This window comes from Epargyreus clarus, unplaced genomic scaffold (assembly GCF_041222505.1).
Source record: "Epargyreus clarus isolate Ecla_fem2 unplaced genomic scaffold, WU_Ecla_fem_2.2 ptg000002l, whole genome shotgun sequence".
Taxonomy (NCBI): Eukaryota; Metazoa; Arthropoda; class Insecta; order Lepidoptera; family Hesperiidae; genus Epargyreus; species Epargyreus clarus.
In genome coordinates, this window is record NW_027332210.1 from 2,947,661 (window position 1) to 2,965,777 (window position 18,117).

Below are 18,117 nucleotides of genomic sequence, written 5' to 3' on the forward strand. Positions count from 1 at the left end.
GGTAAAGGAAAACATCGGAAGTAAACCTGCATACCTGAGAAATCTAAAAAAAATTTTCAAAGGTACGCGAAGTCTACCAATACGCACTTGGCCCGCGCAGTGGACTATGGCCACAGTATAAGGATATATATATCGTATATATCCTATATATATATATATCAGTATAAGGATATATATATCCTTATACTGTGCTATGGCCTAATCCTGCTCATTCTAAGTGGATAACGTGCGTAACTTCGATTTAAATCTCGGATCCCCAGTCGTTCAAATTAAAACTATTTGACCTCCACTGATAGACAACAAAATTCACGGGTCTCTACATCTTGCAATTGCATAAATAATGAAATATTTTATTACGTATATGCAAATAAAATTTATGCATGAATGTTGGTGCATCTGTCTCATTATGTAACGTCTAAACAACTTGTCTTATCAAGGTTATTAAAACATAACGACTTAACAAAACAATAAATCATACAATCGTTTTATTGTTTTATCGAGACAATGCTTCATGATGCTATGATCGGATAAATAACAGGTTGAAGATGGTTAAGCATTTTATAGTTCAACTTTGGAGGCACTGCAGTCACATCTTTTTCTGCCTTATAATAGCAGTTTAGTGCTGTGCTTTGTTGAGGCATATGGGAATTTAGGGAAGTGCATTTGTTACTGCCCCGGTGCCTCCATAAGAAAGGGCCTCTTAATAAAGAAAACGACGGGTCAGCACTCGGCAGTAACTTTTACGTATTGTTTTCCCAAAGACAAAACTTTACTTAACTAATTGCTACACTTTGAGGGAGTTGTTCATTATGTATAAGCCAGTGCTCCTTAGATGCCTCAGAACTTCCGAAATCAGAAGTCCTGAAATCCGGCTCTGGTATTGGAGTAATACCTGCTTACATGTAGGTATTTCTCCATCACCGGAGCCACCCTCAGGTCAGAACTTCAATCATGTGAAGAGTTAATTATAAATGTCACTATAAGGCACCCATTTTTTATGGACCATATTCATAATATTAGATAGGTGTCGGTTCAAATAATTTTCTATTTTTATTTGTCAATAGTAATAAAATACTATTTGGATATTTCTAAATATTATTATTTATATAAACATCGGTGAAGCGATTTAATTTCATAATCATGAGCAAATAATTTCCACAAAGAAGGCTAAACTTTACTAAATAAATAACTGCTTGGCTTTTGCTCTACAATGGGGCCTCCTTTTGACCCGATTATCTATAAAAAAGTCCAACTACAAAGAATCATATGCGTATTATTTCGTAATAATACGCATATGATTCTTTGTAGTTTGATGGTAAAACTTTCGCTAGTTGTGACGACACAGAAGACACGAAAGTTTTACCATAAATCTTCATTTGAATTAGTCGCGTCAAGATGTCGAAATGACTCGCGCGTTTCTTTTGCTCGGACGAGATAACGTATAATTAAAAAAAACATATTTTGTTTTCCCGCCTTTTTTATCTGTTCATTACCAAAGTGGAGTGTGAAGTTTAAAAATGAAAGTGCCAGAGATTTTCACGTCAAACATCCTTAGAGAGTATGCAATCGTTTTTATTGGTAAATTATTATTTTTTATTTTATTAAATTAATTGTTTTTACATGTTTAAAAACTAAACGTTTATACGTTATGTATTATAACTTTTTTATCGTAATGGAATTCAAATTATTCTTATTAAATAGAGCAATCTTAAAATATAGGTAAATAACATAACACTTTTATTATTTTAATTCTAAAAGCGTTGAATAAAATAAATTATTATAAAATAGGATAGAATAATATTTAATGAAAATTCTTAAAGGTATAATTAGATATAATTTTACGTGTGTAAATGTGCAATAAATTAATTTATCTGCGTTTTTCTCTGAAAAGACTGGCAAAATAGGTATGTACCTATAATGTAATTTCAAATATATGTTGGTATGTACCTATTGAAGGATAAAAACGGATCTCGATTAGTAACTAGTCGTCCGCTATCTGTCTGTCCGTCTGTCATAGGGCTTTATTTCTTGAACCGTAATGGATAGAAACTTAAAAAATTTAGAGAGTATGTATAACGGATAAATAGGTGTCGCCGTAAAAGAAACCACTATTTTTCAGATTATTCACTTTATATTTTGAACCGTAATAGGTAGACAGTTGCTCAATTTTTTACAATGCATTTACTTCTATAGCTGCTATGTTATAGTCCTCGCCAAACTGCTAGTCCGCTCTGAAGTTCTTGCGAGCAGGTGTAGTCATACAATTTACTATGGCGACGCGATTCATTTCTATATTCAGAGCAGACTAGCAGTTTTACGCGGACTATACAAATACTAAAAATAAAAAAGAATATGAAAACTTGGCGACACGGAACCCTCTGTGTGACAGCTCGGCTCGCACTTGGCCAATTTTACTAATAAGAAACCATACTGTTTCCTTGCGAATAAAAACAAACATTTTTTGTTTCCTTGCTTGTAATTCTTGTAAATCAAACAGTTGGATGCGAGGTGCCAGGGTCAAATATTTGACCATGTGAAAAACATTGAACGATAGGGTCAATTCCAAGTACCTCTGGACTTTTGAGTCGTTAAAATAATCGCTTATAATATTTTTGATATTGATATGTTTTTTTTCTTGATTGATATTTTTTTTCTAATATAAGAGTAGCAGACGAGCATGCAGTCCACCTGATGGTAAGTGGCTACTGCCGCCCATGGACATCTGTAATCAACACCAGATAGGATTAGATATTCCTACCTGAGGTCGGACACAGATGCGCCGCTACCCCTGAGGACTAAGCTGGAACGCCTCGGAAAAGTCTGTCTCCCTTACCACACCCTTCAAACCGGAACACAGCAGCGCCTAACACTGCTGTTATTAGGTAGAAATAGGTGAGGCGGTGGTGCCGCCCGAGTCGAACCACAAAGAGAAAGAGGAGTTATTAAAAATGGTTTCTCAAACTTATCACGTAGGTAGGTATTAGAATTTTTGAAAACTGCTAAGACCTTGGAAAACTTGACTGTAGACAGAATAAATAAGGTTTAAAAATAAATATGGTCACAAAAAGCAATAGATATGCGTTTTAATTAATGTTGTGGAAGACTTGTTTTGTTATTATATCATTTCTAGGACAAGTTTTTGTATGATTTCTTAGCGGATGTTTCATACCTAATACAAGTTGTTTTAAAACCTGTAAATTATAAAAAAACACTATAAACATTATTTTTAATTGAAAAAATCTTCTACTTATCCTCACTTGGCCAGCGCGGCGGACTATGGCCTAAAACTTTATAAATATGTGGATAAACGTTTTACAGCGATATGCGAGCACACAAACCGCCGTCCTTCCCGGGGTCGCTTGCTGGACGGTTTGAGCTCCCACTCTTGCCGCCCGCAACCCCGGAAGCCCCTTAGTCGCCTCTTACGACAGGTAGCGGATATCGTAGCCCTATTCTGGTCCCGGTGCTATAGGGACAGGTACGTTTGTACCCAGTAGTGAGATACTAATGGGTAGACGATTATTAAAATTGGTATTTGGCTTTCTGGTTAAAAATAAATAAACGAGTACGTTTTGAAAGGAATGCTGAAAGGAGTTGATTTCCAATGGGGATTTGTGGAATAAGCCGTTATGAGGCCGATTTTGATAAAAATAGAGTGCATCATTAGTTTTTTGAAATATCTTTTTCCATGGCCTAAAATCGAAGAGTTCATTTTGAAAAAAAAGCGCAACTTGTATTTTTCCACTATCGGATTGGGCCCTGAAGACCCATTTGAAATATTTACCCTGTATACACTTTATAGTCTACGCGTACCACATCGCTCGGTAGGTACTGTATGTATCGTCCCTGTAGTTCCGGGACCAGAATAGGGCTACGGTACCTATCCTCTGCCTGTCGTAAGAGGCGACTAAAAGGGGCTTCCGGGGTTGCGGGCGGCAAGAGTGGAAGCTCAAACCGCCCGGCCAGCAACCCCGGGAAGACGGCGGTATGTGTGGTCGCATACCGTCGTGTACAACAGACGGTGCGGCGAGCGGCATGCTCACCTGGACGGAGCCCGACGGGGCAACGCGCTAAGAGGACTCCGGTTGCGTTCCTCTGGAGATCCCGGAGTCCTTTACGCAGCGCCGAGGACGGCCACCGGGGGGGTTTTAGTAAGAATAGGGGGGTTGCGGTAAGAATCCCACATAACTCTGTGTCGCTCCCACGGCACCGGGTACCTTTCGAAGGTTTCCCCCTCGAAAAAAAAAAAAAAAAAAAAAGGTACTGTATGTATATTCATCCTATTGTATGACTTCCTGGCATATCTATTCTGACCTTAAATTCTAAAATTCGTTAGAGCTGTCGACATTGACACTATCGGAAATGAAACATTTGCACAATTTACATTTAATGATGGATTCACCATACCGCGCATGCATTTTAGTACATTTTATACATTTAAGCACTTTTTAACGCATGATTGATGATTTTTTGATGGTTAATGGATTTTCGCGGTCAAATTTCAATGTTATTGACGTCTAAAACCAAAATGGTGCTAAGTCTTAATAGTCGCATTTTACAGTAGAGCAAAGTTCTAGTTCAAAATATAAATTTTATCGTTATACTAGCTGACCCGGCAAACGTTGTGTTGCCATATAAATAAAAAATGTTAAGCGTGAACAACCCTTATCGCTTAGGGGTATGAAAAATAGATAGTAACCGACTCTTAGACCTACTGAATATGCATAAAAAATTCGGTAAAAATCGGTAAAGCCGTTTCGGAGGAGTACGGTAACTAACACTGTGACACGAGAATTTTATATATAAGATTTTAACGTCACTAAACATGACATTACTTTTTAATGTAATAATTAAAATTATCTATTAGGTAAACTATAATAATATTTTTATATTCTCACCATGTTCTTTTGCTGATGACGATGTACCACGTTTTCTTTGGCACGATCATAGAAAAGAAAAGCAAGTTTGTTTTTTCTGTGCCATGAGCACGATAATAAAATTATAATACAAAACAAAAAAATATTTATGATTCCACAGATGGTCGCACAGCTTAGTCCTCGGGGGCAGCAACGCCTCTGTGGTCAACCTCGGGTAGTACTCTGATCTTATCTGGGGTTGATTACAGATGTCCATGGGTGGCAGTAGGTACTTACTGTCACATGCAGCGCATGCTCGTCTGCTACTCTAATATTATAAAAAATCAACCGGCGTCCACATTATTGATTTATAAAAAAAACAATCTCAAAGGTATGTGAAGTCTACCAATACACACTTGGCCAGCGCGGTGGACTATGGCCTAATCCTTCTCATTATGAGAGGAGACCCGTGCCCAGCAGTGGGAAAGTGATGGGTTGTTGATGATGATGATGATGTAGTTTAAACTTACAAACTTACAATACTGAATCTAGGATAAATCTTTGATTCAGTTTATTATTACTCTTTGTAAATTCTCCTGTATTTGTGTAAGAGCGATTTATATACATTAGGTAGCTAAGATTATCCGGAACAGATAGATAAATACGTAGATATAAATTGTAAATAAGAGGTTTTTAGGTATCCACGTGAATAAAGTAAATAGCTTACAAAAATAGCATTTAGATACTTTACAGACAATAAAAAAATATGTGGAGATAATAAGATCGTAAAATTGTTCTAAAACGTATTATATAGATCAACGTTTCCCAACCTTTTTCAGTCCACGGACCCTTAGGAAATCAAGCACATTTTTCACGGACCCCTTAATAAAATGAAGAGCAAAAAAAAAAAAAACAATCCCCGCCAAACATAACTTGTAAAGACCGATTTATGTATTTTGGTTTTTTTTTTAGATTAATAATAGTGTTATACATCATTGGATGCATCTTTTTTATTTTTTAAAATACCGTGTGCTTACATCACGTTTTTCTAATAAAACTGGTTTGCTGATTTTTCGTTTAGCGACTGTTTTGCATTTAATGAGCAATTTATGTATGGTCCGGAGATGACACCGCGGACCCCCTTACATATACTCGCGGACCCCCAGGGGTCCGCGGACCACAGGTTGGGAAACGCGGATATAGATATTAGATACTTTTAAATATCATGTCTTTGCTTAAGTTGAATAATTGTAACACATTTTGGAATGGGTAACTTTGTTTCATTGCACTTGTAGTTATAGTTATGATGACACTTATTTCTGTCTAATAACAGCAGTGTTAAGCGCTGCTGTGTTCTGGTTTGAAGGGTGTGGGAAGGGAAACGTATTTTTCCGAGACGTTCCATCTTAGTCCTAGGGATAGTGACGCATCTGTGGCCGACCTCAGGTAGGAATATCTAATCCTACCTGGGGACCATTACAGATGTCCATGGGCGGCAGTGGCCACTTACTATGAGGTGGAATGCATGGTCGCCTGCTATTCCTATCTACACTAATATTATAAAGAGGAAAACTTTGTTTGTTTGCTTGTAATGAATAGGCTCAAAAACTACTGAATCGATTTTAAAAATTCTTTCACCATTCGAAAGCTACATTATCCACGAGTAATATAGGCTAAATTTTATATGAAAATATTTGATAAATAGATTTTGAGGCGGTACAAAGTTTGCCGGGTCAGCTAGTATTAAATATAAAAAGGCGAATGCTACGCATTTTTTTCCCTACTCCATTGCTCTTGGCCTTAAAACACGGTCTAGCTAGTCGTGTTTATTCAGAACAATATCCAGATTAAAATATTAACTACGGTGTTAAAGATAGCTATATTTATTTTATGATTATATAAGAACACGCGGGCGTTTAACCTTAGTGTCACTGACTTCTGAATGTCAGTTAGAGCACTTTTCCTATCACGCGTGTTTGTGTCCGCACACGCGTTGTACGCAAGCATGTCACTTGAATTCTATTGTGTCATATCGTTTTTATGATCATACACGCGTGTGTATACACACACACGGATCATGAAGAGACTGTAGTGAGTTAATTATGTGTGTGTGGAACACGCGTGGGGGCATTAATACGCGTGACTGGGAAAACAGTCTTTGCATGCATGCAAGTAGTAGTCAAAGCAGTAATAATCTAGTCGTTAAGAATCTCGGCTTTTCAATCGATGGGTCCGGGGTTCAAATCCGAGGCGATTTTTCAAATTATGTGTTTATTAGAAATTAATTATCACTTGCTCAAATGGTGAAGGAAACATTGTAAGAAAACCTGCATACCTGAGAGATTTATAAAAAAAATCCTAAGGTATGTGAAGTCTACCAATTCGCACTTGGCCAGCGCGGTGGACTATGGCCTAGGTAATCCTTCTCCTAATCCTTATGTGAGGAGACCCGTGCCCAGCAGTGGGAATAATGGGTTGATGATGAAGTTGTAGTCACTATAAGTTTAAAACGCAATAAATGAAAAATTAAGATATATTATTTGTGCATGATTTAATATTCTAACGCATTTTGCTTTGATTATTGGTAATGAGTTTGTTTACTTTCAATCACAAGCACCGTTTATTTCTAAGCCAATTATCATATTTGTAAAAGGATATTAGTACATACACGTTAAATAATTTATACTTATGAAGAAAAATACTCTGTTATTAACTGGCCTCTATAAAGTGGGTAAAAGTCATCTAAAATGTTAAAGCATATTAAAATTACATCATATATTTAAGAACCTGTTTTTATTCGATGTCGATCTGAACTACTTTCTCGAGGTAAGAAAGTTGGTAATTATTAAATTTATAGGATTTATACTTGCAATGTGCGTGCAAGTCATAATTTTGACCTAACTAAGCTGAAAATAAACATCAAATCTAGATTTGTGCGTCTTCCTAATTGTGCGCAAACACTTTACATAATTATGCTTCTAACCTTTACCCGCGGCTTCGCTCGCATTCAAACGTTTAAGTCTATGCCTGGAATGGTACTTTTTTCGAGATAAACGATTCGCTATGTCCTTTTCTGAACCTCTGACGACATGTATACAAAATTTCATGACAATCGATTATGTAGCGAAGCAGTAAATACGAGTACATAGGTAAATAGTCGCCAAGTACGAGTCGAACTCGCACATGGAGGCTTCCGTACCACCAAATGTTCATTTATTTTTATTCATTTTATTATTTTCAACAATACTTAGTTATATGACACAAAAATAGATGGCGTTGGGGTGATGATGAATGATACTAAACAGCGTATCATAAAATTAAAATAACTATATAAAAATATGTTTTATGGTTCTTATTTGTACATGTTTATTATAATACCAGATATAGTATAAACGGATTGTAAATTTTAACCGCCTTCCTAGTACGGTTTAACAGTTAGATCGAAAAATGGCGAAAAATACCTGTTTGTTGTATGGAGACCCCCTTTAATATTCAACTTTATTTTATTTTTAATATTTGTTGTTATAGCGGCCGCCATTATGTATTTTCTGTAAAAAAATCATGTGTCCATCTATTACGGTTCCGGAGATATAGCCCTGTGACAGACGGACAGACGGACAGACAGCGAAGTCTTAGTAATAGGGTTCCGTTTTTACCCTTTGGGTACGGAACCCTAAAAACTCTCATTCGCATTTATAATATTAGTTAGGATATATACTTTATTAAGTAACACTTGTGTACTGGACTTTTTAAGATGTACGTAATACTTATGAAAAGAAAAAATATTAAAAAAATTAAAATTTGACGACCGTGTGGAAAAGTAGTCGCTTAACCACTTTAGTGTAGCGGTTTCTGGGTTTGAATCCAAGACTAAAAACACATATAGCCGTTTTGGGTATTTGTGTGTGTCGATGGCACCCATGTCACAGGGAATCCCAGTGTGGGTATATGAGTGCCAAAATAGTACATTACAATACGAGGACGAAAAATTTTTTTCTGACAAGTGTGAGTTTGCAGGCCGAGCCGCAGGCGAGGACTGCAATCACACGAGTCAGAAAAACATTTTTCGTCCGCGTGTTGTATAAAATTTTATATTACGGGGTCGGAAATGGGGGTTTTGCGCACGCGAAGCGTGCGTAAAACGTCCATTTACGTACGCCGTGATATAAACATTTTTATACTTATATCAGGAAAATTAGTGCGTTAACTTTTTTAATACCATCTTTAAATATATAATTATTAGCATAAAGTAGTACAAAGGAGTCATTGCACTCAAAGAAGGCTGATGAGTGTAATTTATTTAAATGCATTACTTTTATTGTTGTGCAGAAAATAAAGTACAATATGGAGGTTAAATGAAAGACAGCATGCATTTGCATAACAAAAAATATGATTAGTGTTATTAAGTTAGGATTAAAACTACTTCGCAACAATCCGCTACCAATATGTATGATGGTATATATTTTAAACCATGCAGTATGTACCACCCTGTCTCCCACAAAGGATGCGTACAGATGCATGAAATAAAAATTTACACCACCATACCCATACCAAGTATGTAACATATGGATTTTGGATGTCCGCAAAATAACGCCTAATACAATTAACTATGATTAGTATTGATAAATTAATCATAGATTAGTAAAGATTACTCACGCTTAACAAGAATATGTACCCAGTTTTGAGAATTGAAATAGTTGCGTAAAAAAGTTTTGCCACGTCTCCCTGCTAAAATGTCACTAAAATATTTGAAATAATTATTTATTTATTATATAAATTACGTAATTATTACATAAATTAGTTATTTATTGGTAAATTTTCTCTAAAAATGTTTTTATTTGTCAAGGATTCAAAAAAAGAACTTACTAAAATAAGCCATTTGTGGCTTCATTCAATTTCAAGGCGGCGAAGTATCTTTACTAATCTATGAAATTAATAAACAAGCTTATATTTAACTCATGTATTAAAAATTAGAACGGTTCCTATTGAGACGCATACAATAAGTCTAAATAGGAAGAGGATATCTTGTTTAGTTGAGGGTGGTAGAACCCTTTGTGGTTCGACTCAGGCGGCACCACCGCCACACCTATTTCTGTCTATGTATTATATTATTATGTATTATGTCTATTATTATGTATCAGTAGTGTTAAGCGCTGCTGTGTTCTGGTTTGAAGGGTGTGAAGGGAGACATAGTTTTCCGAGGCGTTCTAGTTTAGTCCACAGGGGTAGCGGCGCATCTGTAGCCAAACTCGGGCAGCAATCAATTTTTATCTGGGGTTGATTACTGATGTCCAAGGGTGGCAGTAGTCACTTACCATCAGGACTGCATGGCTGTTACTCTCATGTTATAAAAATAAGTAATCTTCAAAACGTGAAGCTTTAAGTAGTATGTTTTAGTTCAGCATTCCCGGTTGAGCTGTTCAAATTTTGTCTCAAAATTTGAACTGCTCAACCGAGAGTTCTTACATAGCACGTTAATAGTCTTGTAAATATAAAAGGAACGCTTTTTTTTTGTTTCAAATAGGTTCTTTACAGCACACTTTTTGAATGCCAATACATGAAACATTATGGCAATCACATGAAAATTAAATGAATGAAGTCCTTCAATCCTGTTGTTTTTATGTGAATCTGAGGAATAATGCATGAATGCTCATTTGACCCTAATAATGTCATAATGCCTTACTACACGGTAGGAATATGTCTACAAATATCATTTACACAGTCAGTAAGGTGTAATACGAGATAGCACGTAATCCGAAAGCCGGTTCCATTAAAACTATACTAATATTGAATTGAGACCAATGTTTTCTTGCGGTAATTCATACAAAGCTACTTGACAATGGAATTTATCACAAAACAAATTAATAATCCAGTATGTTCTGTATTTTTTTTTTTTTTTTTTATAATATGAGAGTAGCAGACGAGCATGCAGTCCACCTGATGGTAAGTGGCTACTGCCGCCCATGGACATCTGTAATCAACCCCAGATAGGATTAGATATTCCTACCTGAGGTCGGCCACAGATGCGCCGCTACCCCTGAGGACTAAGCTGGAACGCCTCGGAAAAGTCTGTCTCCCTTACCACACCTTTCAAACCGGAACACAGCAGCGCCTAACACTGCTGTTATTAGGTAGAAATAGGTGTGTGCTGTGCTGTGTGCTGTATATTGTCTTAGTGCAGTTTAAGTCATCCACCGCGCTGTTCAAGAGCGAACTGACCCTTACCATGAGTTTTCAAAACATCCCACAATTTTACGTTACGTTTACTCAATCCATTATTCTGTTCCGTTTGCTTCAGTAGAATGAGTTGTCAAGTGACGATGGAACTTTTGTCTCGCTCACATGTTTGCAAAAAAGAGAGACAAAATATAAAGCACCATTTTGTCAATTTAGACAGTTAATGTAATATTACTGACACTATAATCGTGTTACAATACGCTAGGGGCGGTGATTGGAAATTGCATGGGCAAATACGTAAACAAATACCAAAACAGTCATATTTGTCAAAACGTAAAAACTCATGGTAAGGGTACTGGAAGACTTCACAAATCATTGAGATGTTTGAAGATCTCCCTGATATGTAAGATACAAATTCTGTTATACTTAATATTTGATGTTTTCAGTAAATCTAAGCGTGGTAACTACAGGCATGAGCCTGGGTTGGCCGTCGCCAATGCTGGTAAAGCTGAATGACCCCTCCCAGACCCATCTCGGGAGGCCTGTCACCACGGAGGAGGGCTCTTGGATTGTGTCCATAGGCTTCCTAATCTGTATCTTCAGTAAGTATTCTGAATTCTTTTCTTCTTGATGCATTTGATGACACGAGACTTTTTCGGGTCGAAGACTGCAAACATTTTATGTTTTAAATGACTGAGGAGCTTCCTTAATTAGGATTGATGGAGGAAAGTTCAGGTCAGCGACTAAACCTTGACGAAGGTTTCAAACTTTGCCCTCAGCGGTAGCCCCGCATCTGTGACCGATCTCTCGTATTAATTTCTTGTCTGGGGTTTATTACAGATGTCCATTTGCTGTAGATGCTATGCTATCAGGTGGACTACATGCTCGTTTGTTACTTACGTATATTGTATGTTACGTATGTTTTAAGAAAAATAATTTGTTACAGTTAATAACTTGTCAGATCCCTTTGCGTTACGACTTCACCGCACCACTGCCACATCTATTTCTGCCTAATAACTGCAGTGTGAAGCGCTGTTGTATTCTGTTTGAAGGGTGTGGTAAGGGAGACATACTTTTCCGAGGTATTCCTGCTTAAATCTCAGGGATGACGACGCATCTGTGGTCGACCTTAAGTAGGAATCTCATCTTATCTGGGGTTGATTACATAATATGTTCATAGGCGGCAGTAGCCTTCCATCAGGTGGACTGCATGCCCGTCTGCTACTCCGATACAAAATATATATCTCCGTTAAAGAACATATTATTATATCTATTATTTTTCTTCATTTCCAGCCAACATCCCATTGGGATACTTGATACACACGATTGGCCGGAAGTACACACTAATCCTGGCTATGGTTCCCAAACTATGTGCGTGTTGTCTCTTCCTCTTTGGGAGAGAGATTTGGATGATCATCATGGGACGGGCATTGTTTATGGTCGGCGATTCCGCGGTCCTCGTAGCAGTCCCCGTGTACGCTTCTGAGATAGCTAGCGTGAGTCTTCTTGATATTGTTTTTTTATAATATAGAAGCAGCGAATCATCAAGCAATGATGGTAAATGGCTACTGCCCATGGACTTCTGTAATAAGGCCCAGATGAAGGATCTTGAAGTCTGCCACAGATGAGATGAGACTCTTAAGAACTTTGGAACGCTTTGCGTAAGTATTTATCCCTTACAGCGAATCACAAAGGGTTCTACCACCTTCAAATTAATTATAATTAATGATATTATAAGATCTCAACCAATCCATCATTATATGCTGTAACTTGTAAGTTGTCATGTGCGATCTTTGTATTTGATCCGATATCTAGGATCATAATGGATCCGTTTTTACGACCTATTCTGCTATTTTTATGTTCTCATCTACTTTATATCTAACACTGCCTAAACATGGTGATTTATCCTACATTGTATATAAACTCTAAAATCATCTCATCTCATCAGGTATTTTTCGACTTCCAGAAAGAGCGTCGTGGTGCATTAGGCACGTTTCTGCAGATCTTCTGCTCCACTGGCATCGTGATCGCTTTATCCGTGGGGCCTTTCGTTTCTTTCTACACCTACAACACAGTTCTAGCTAGTGCGATTGCTGTTACTGGGCTACCCTTGCTTATACTGCCTGAGAGCCCCAGCTACCAGCATTGTAAAGGTAAGGAAACAAATTACGTAGAGATTCATTGTTGTAATGGAATGTTTGATTTCACTTGCTATAATGAATGGATGGTCCAAGATTCGAATCCCAAACCTTCTTTGATTTTTCTAATGTATAAGAATTTTTTCATACTGCTTTAATGGTAAAACTAAGTTAGTGAGTACGCTTAACGCTTCAGACTTAATAAAAACGTTTTCAAAGATGCGTGAAGTCTTCTTCGCACTTGTCCAGTGAACCCATATAAACCCGTTTTACTCAGAGAGGATATCCAGTAAGTGCCCAGTAGTGTGACAGAAATGGGTTAACGACTATATATATATAGTCGTATATATATATATATATATGTATACATATATATATATATATATATACATATATATATATATATATATATATATATATATATATATATATATATATATGTATATATATATATATATATACCTTTGAGAATTTTTAAGGATCTGTCAGGCATATTTCATTTTATTGCTATGTTTTCCTTCACCTTACTTATTTCGACAAATTAGTTGTGTCTCTTCCCTGGAATTTGAACTCCAGACCCTCTACTAAATATATATAGTTCTAGGCTATATATATTTTAAGTATACTGTATTGATAACACTGTATTTTACAGGAAAAATCGCCGAAGCCACCAAGACCCTGATCTTCCTCCGCGGCTCCGAAGCAGCGGCAAAGACCGAACTCCAGGAGTATTCAAGTTCAAAAAACGAAACGAAAGTCGAGCTGTTAGCGCTGTTACAAAACCGATTATTCTTGAAATCTCTCGGCATAGCGTTTCTTCTGTCTGGGGGTGCTCAGTTCGTTGGTTTTAACGCTGTTTCCTACTACATGCAAACGATTCTTGAGTCCACACACACGAACGTTAGGTCAGAAATTGGATCCGTGATAATCGGCGTGATACAATTGTTCGCAAGTTTATGCACCGCGCCCATCACGGACCGGTTTGGAAGAAGACCGATATTGATTTGGTCGACCGCTGGGATTTTGGTAGGACTGGTGAGTTGATTTTGGATACAAAAGAAGTGAAGCTTACTGATAACCAACTCCTTATATTAATATTCAATGTATACGATTTCAAAGATTAATTTTGTCAATTTTAGTACTTTAAGGGAGATATGCCTTTCCGAGGTGTCCCAACTCAGTTCTCAGGGGTAGCGGCGCATCTGTGTCCGTCCTCAGGTAGGAATATCTAATCTTATATGGGGTTGACTAGAGATGTCAATAGGCGGCAGTGGCCACTTGCCATCAGGTGGACTGTAATCTGTAATCAACCTCAGATAAGGTAAGTCTTACCTGAGGTACAGATGTGTTACTACTTCTTAAGACTATGTTGAAACACCTTGATTAAGTATGTCTCCCTTACCACACCCTTCAAACCAGAAGACAGCAGCGCTGAGCACTGCTGTCATAAGACAGAAATGTGACGTGGTACCTCCGGAGTCGAACCACAAAGAATTCTACTATTTTCAACGATTGCTTTAATTTATTTATATTTTGCATCTTTTCAGATCGGATTGGGATCATTTTTCCAGGTGTCCCAAACCCCAGGATACATTATCCAAGGGTTCATGAATTATCTTCCAACTGCTTCTCTGATCATCATCGTGTATTGCTTCAGTGTTGGTAAGATTTTGATTAATAAGTTTGATTAAGCAAAGATATCTTAGGGCATATATACGACTGTCCCTGTAGTCCCGAGACTAGAATACGGCTACGGTATCCCGTCTGTCGTAGGAGGCGACTAAACGGGGGCTTTCGGGGTTATTTGCGGCAAGAGTGCGAGCTCGAATCGTCCAGCAAGCTACCCCGGGAAGGACAGCGGTGTGTGTGGCCACATATCGTCGTAAAAACCAGGTTTGTGGGAGGAGCGTAAACTGTTCCCCCAGGGCAGAGCTCGACTGGGGCATCGCGCTCCGAGGACTCCAGTTGTGTTCCATTGGAGATCCCGGAGTTACCCACCAAGCGCTGAGTACGGCCGCTGGGGGGGTTGTTGTGCGGTAAAAATCCCACATAACCCGGCGTCGCACTTATGTCGTCGTACATTTTGAAGGTTTTCCCCTCATAATAAAAAAAAGGTCTTATATACGATTGACAGCATGCGCCGGTGACTTCGACGGCAGTTGTTTACGATATGTAATTATTATATTATTTTATAATAAAAGAGTAGCAGATAAACATGTAGTCCACTTGATTGTAAGTGGCTACTGCTGCCCATGAACGTCTGTAATCAACCCCAGATAAGATAAGATTCCTACCTGAGGCACTTGTTGCTTTCAAAATTACGTGCGTAAGAATTGTGAAGGTAAATATCGAGAGGAAACCTACATACCTGAGACTTCTATTAAAGATAATGTTAAAGGTATGTGAATTCAACAAATGTGCAATAAACTGTACTTAGCCAGCTAGGTGAATAATGGCTTAAAAAATAATTATTTGAGGACACTCGTGCTTAGCAGTCGAATAATAATGTATCGATGATGATCATTTGATGACGCACCAGGCAGGGTGATGGTCCAAAAGCGGCGAAATTCTGTTTTAGTTCAGAGCTTGTATACATATGGAAGAAGTATAGACTATTTTGATAATATGCAGTGTCATAGATTGCAGTGTAGATAAAAAGGTTTGTCAACTAGAATATTGTAGAGACCGTCAGCAAGTTACGAAGATGATTCATAATTTGAATAATGATGTATTTGACCTGCTTAAGTGCGAAAAATTTGTCACATTTTAAACCACGCCCCAGCCCGCCATGCCTGCGATACGTAAATAGTGTGGCAAATATTTGCCGAACATTGTAGACTGTTAGGGCAGCTGGTTTAATAATCTTATTACGTTTGTGACAAATATAAGATATTGGACAAGTAACGTTGACGTGGGTAATTATGTTAAAATTGCCAATCGATGGCTTAATTTTTTTTTTTTTTTTGGAGAACATGTTAAGTATTTATTTATTATATTTTATGGCTTAATTGTCTTGCTTTATATGATTTTGAAGCAAGTAAAACGGGCCAATATTTCTTTAATCTTTATTAGAGAAAATTGTCTTCTGTCATTTATCAAAGTATGAGGAAAAGGGGAAGAGAGGGGCGGGGAGGTCATAAGCTTGGAGATCTTTCTTTCACATATAATTTTCAAAGATTATTTATTCTTATGTTTTTTTCGGAATTAGCATATTCGTTATCTTTTATCTTGACAAATTTCACACACAGGACGACCTTTTTTTTCGAACTATTTGTAACATTATCATTACCAACCCATAACTGTCCCACCACGGGTCTCCTCTCATAATGAGAAGGATTAGGCCATAGTCCACCGCGCTGGCCAAGAGAGTATTGGTAGACTTCACCAACAACCTTGCGAGAATTCACACTACTCCACTATTTTGATTTCCCTTCCTAACTACCACATAAGTTATAGCTACGTCTTCAATAAATACCTACCACATCTGATCCAAGCCTTCTTCAACAGGTGTTGGTTCTCTATGCTGGCTGTTAAGTGCCGAGCTGTTCGAAGGTCCAGCGCGGGGTCACGGCGTGTCCGCTGTCATGAGCCTGGCGATGCTGATGATCTTCCTCCTGGTCAAATACTTCGCTGCCGTGACTCTGGCTCTCGGAGCGGCGGCCACCTACTGGATATTTTGCGTCAATTGCACCATTATATTGACCTTGATATTCCTGTTCGTGCCAGAGACAAAGAAGAAGAGCTTCGAAGAGATCCAGAGGGCGTTGATGGAGAGGTCTTTCTACTTTGGACGAGAGTAAGAGAAGGAGAGTTTAGGGAATGCGTAATGTGACCGTTAGGCTGACTAACCATTGATTATAGAGCTTTGTAGTTGCTAAAGCTGCAATCTTGTCGCTTAGGCTATTGAACAGTTTCTTAAGCTGTTAAACTGCTGATCGGGTGTCCAAGTTACTTAAGGGATCAGTAAGCAGTACATGGTTGATTTTATTTGAATAATTATAGTTTTAAAACTAAAAACTACGCTTAAATTGCACATGCAAAATTGTTAATTCTGATTCCTGACGATCCTGATGAGGAGATTGGGATAAAATTGGATTAAAATCGTGCATTGTCATCGGTTCTTGATATTTGTTTTCGATATTTGAAATTTTAAATTAATCGGAGCATTCAAAGTGGGTAACAATCGAGTTCAAAGATTCCGTTACATACAGATCGAGCTAATAAAAGCGTGGTAAAAATCTGTCAATTCAGGTATTATTTGTATAGATGCATAATCTAATAAAAGTCGCCAAGCAGTTTTGATAGTCGAATTAACCACTATTAAATCGCTAAAGCTAGATGTTATCCAATGTATTACCTAATCATTACCTAATGTACATTGCAAATTATTATAAAAAGCGGTAATATTATGTAAAATTTTTATTGATTAATAAAGATTATTATTAATGGGTGGGTTTTAAGTTTAGTGACTATCTATTCTTAGTAAATATTCTTAAGCAGAACTATTTAAATGATTTTTGCATAAATAAATTTTTTTAAGTATGTGCCGTGAGGTATGAGTCTATTAATATTCCTATGTTCTTACGAAAACTTCAGTTTATTATATATGTGAAAAATCTGATGTAAGTAGATCTTTCGAATATCGATTGAAATCAATTAGTTAAGTATAATAAATGTAAATATTTATAATTATTTGTTACCATTTAGCGAATTAAGACATATCTAAATTAAGATAAGGTCAATATCTTTTATAAAAATATTATTATATTAAATATAAAAATATTTTGTACTTAATATGTAAATGTTGACTACAGTTTTACATATTAATTCGTTGTTTTATTTGTTCCTAATTTCCACCTACTTTTGGCGATTTTGGAAAAACAAGCGATTGAACAGCAGAACCCTACATTGTCATGTGTTTCCGTAAAATTTACAATTGTTCGATC

At 37.1% G+C, this 18,117-nt stretch overlaps 1 protein-coding gene across 1 annotated transcript; it reads left to right on the forward strand.

Annotated features, from left to right (window-relative positions):
* The first annotated feature begins 1,383 nt into the window (after positions 1 to 1,383).
* Positions 1,384 to 17,737, forward strand: LOC140745993 (facilitated trehalose transporter Tret1-like). The gene is made up of 7 exons (XM_073077970.1): positions 1,384 to 1,578; positions 11,480 to 11,635; positions 12,327 to 12,529; positions 13,000 to 13,186; positions 13,824 to 14,206; positions 14,719 to 14,833; positions 16,679 to 17,737. The coding sequence occupies exons 1-7, from the start codon at positions 1,518 to 1,520 to the stop codon at positions 16,969 to 16,971; spliced, it is 1,398 nt and encodes a 465-aa protein (XP_072934071.1). The 5' UTR covers positions 1,384 to 1,517; the 3' UTR covers positions 16,972 to 17,737.
* The last annotated feature ends 380 nt before the right edge of the window (positions 17,738 to 18,117 follow it).

Coding starts and splice junctions, on each gene's coding strand:
- LOC140745993 (XM_073077970.1), top strand. CDS start 1,518: ATGAAAGTGCCAGAGATTTTCACGTCAAACATCCTTAGAGAGTATGCA. Junction 1,579..11,479: donor GTATGCAATCGTTTTTATTG/GTAAATTATTAT, acceptor TGATGTTTTCAG/TAAATCTAAGCGTGGTAACT. Junction 12,530..12,999: donor ACGCTTCTGAGATAGCTAGC/GTGAGTCTTCTT, acceptor TTCGACTTCCAG/AAAGAGCGTCGTGGTGCATT.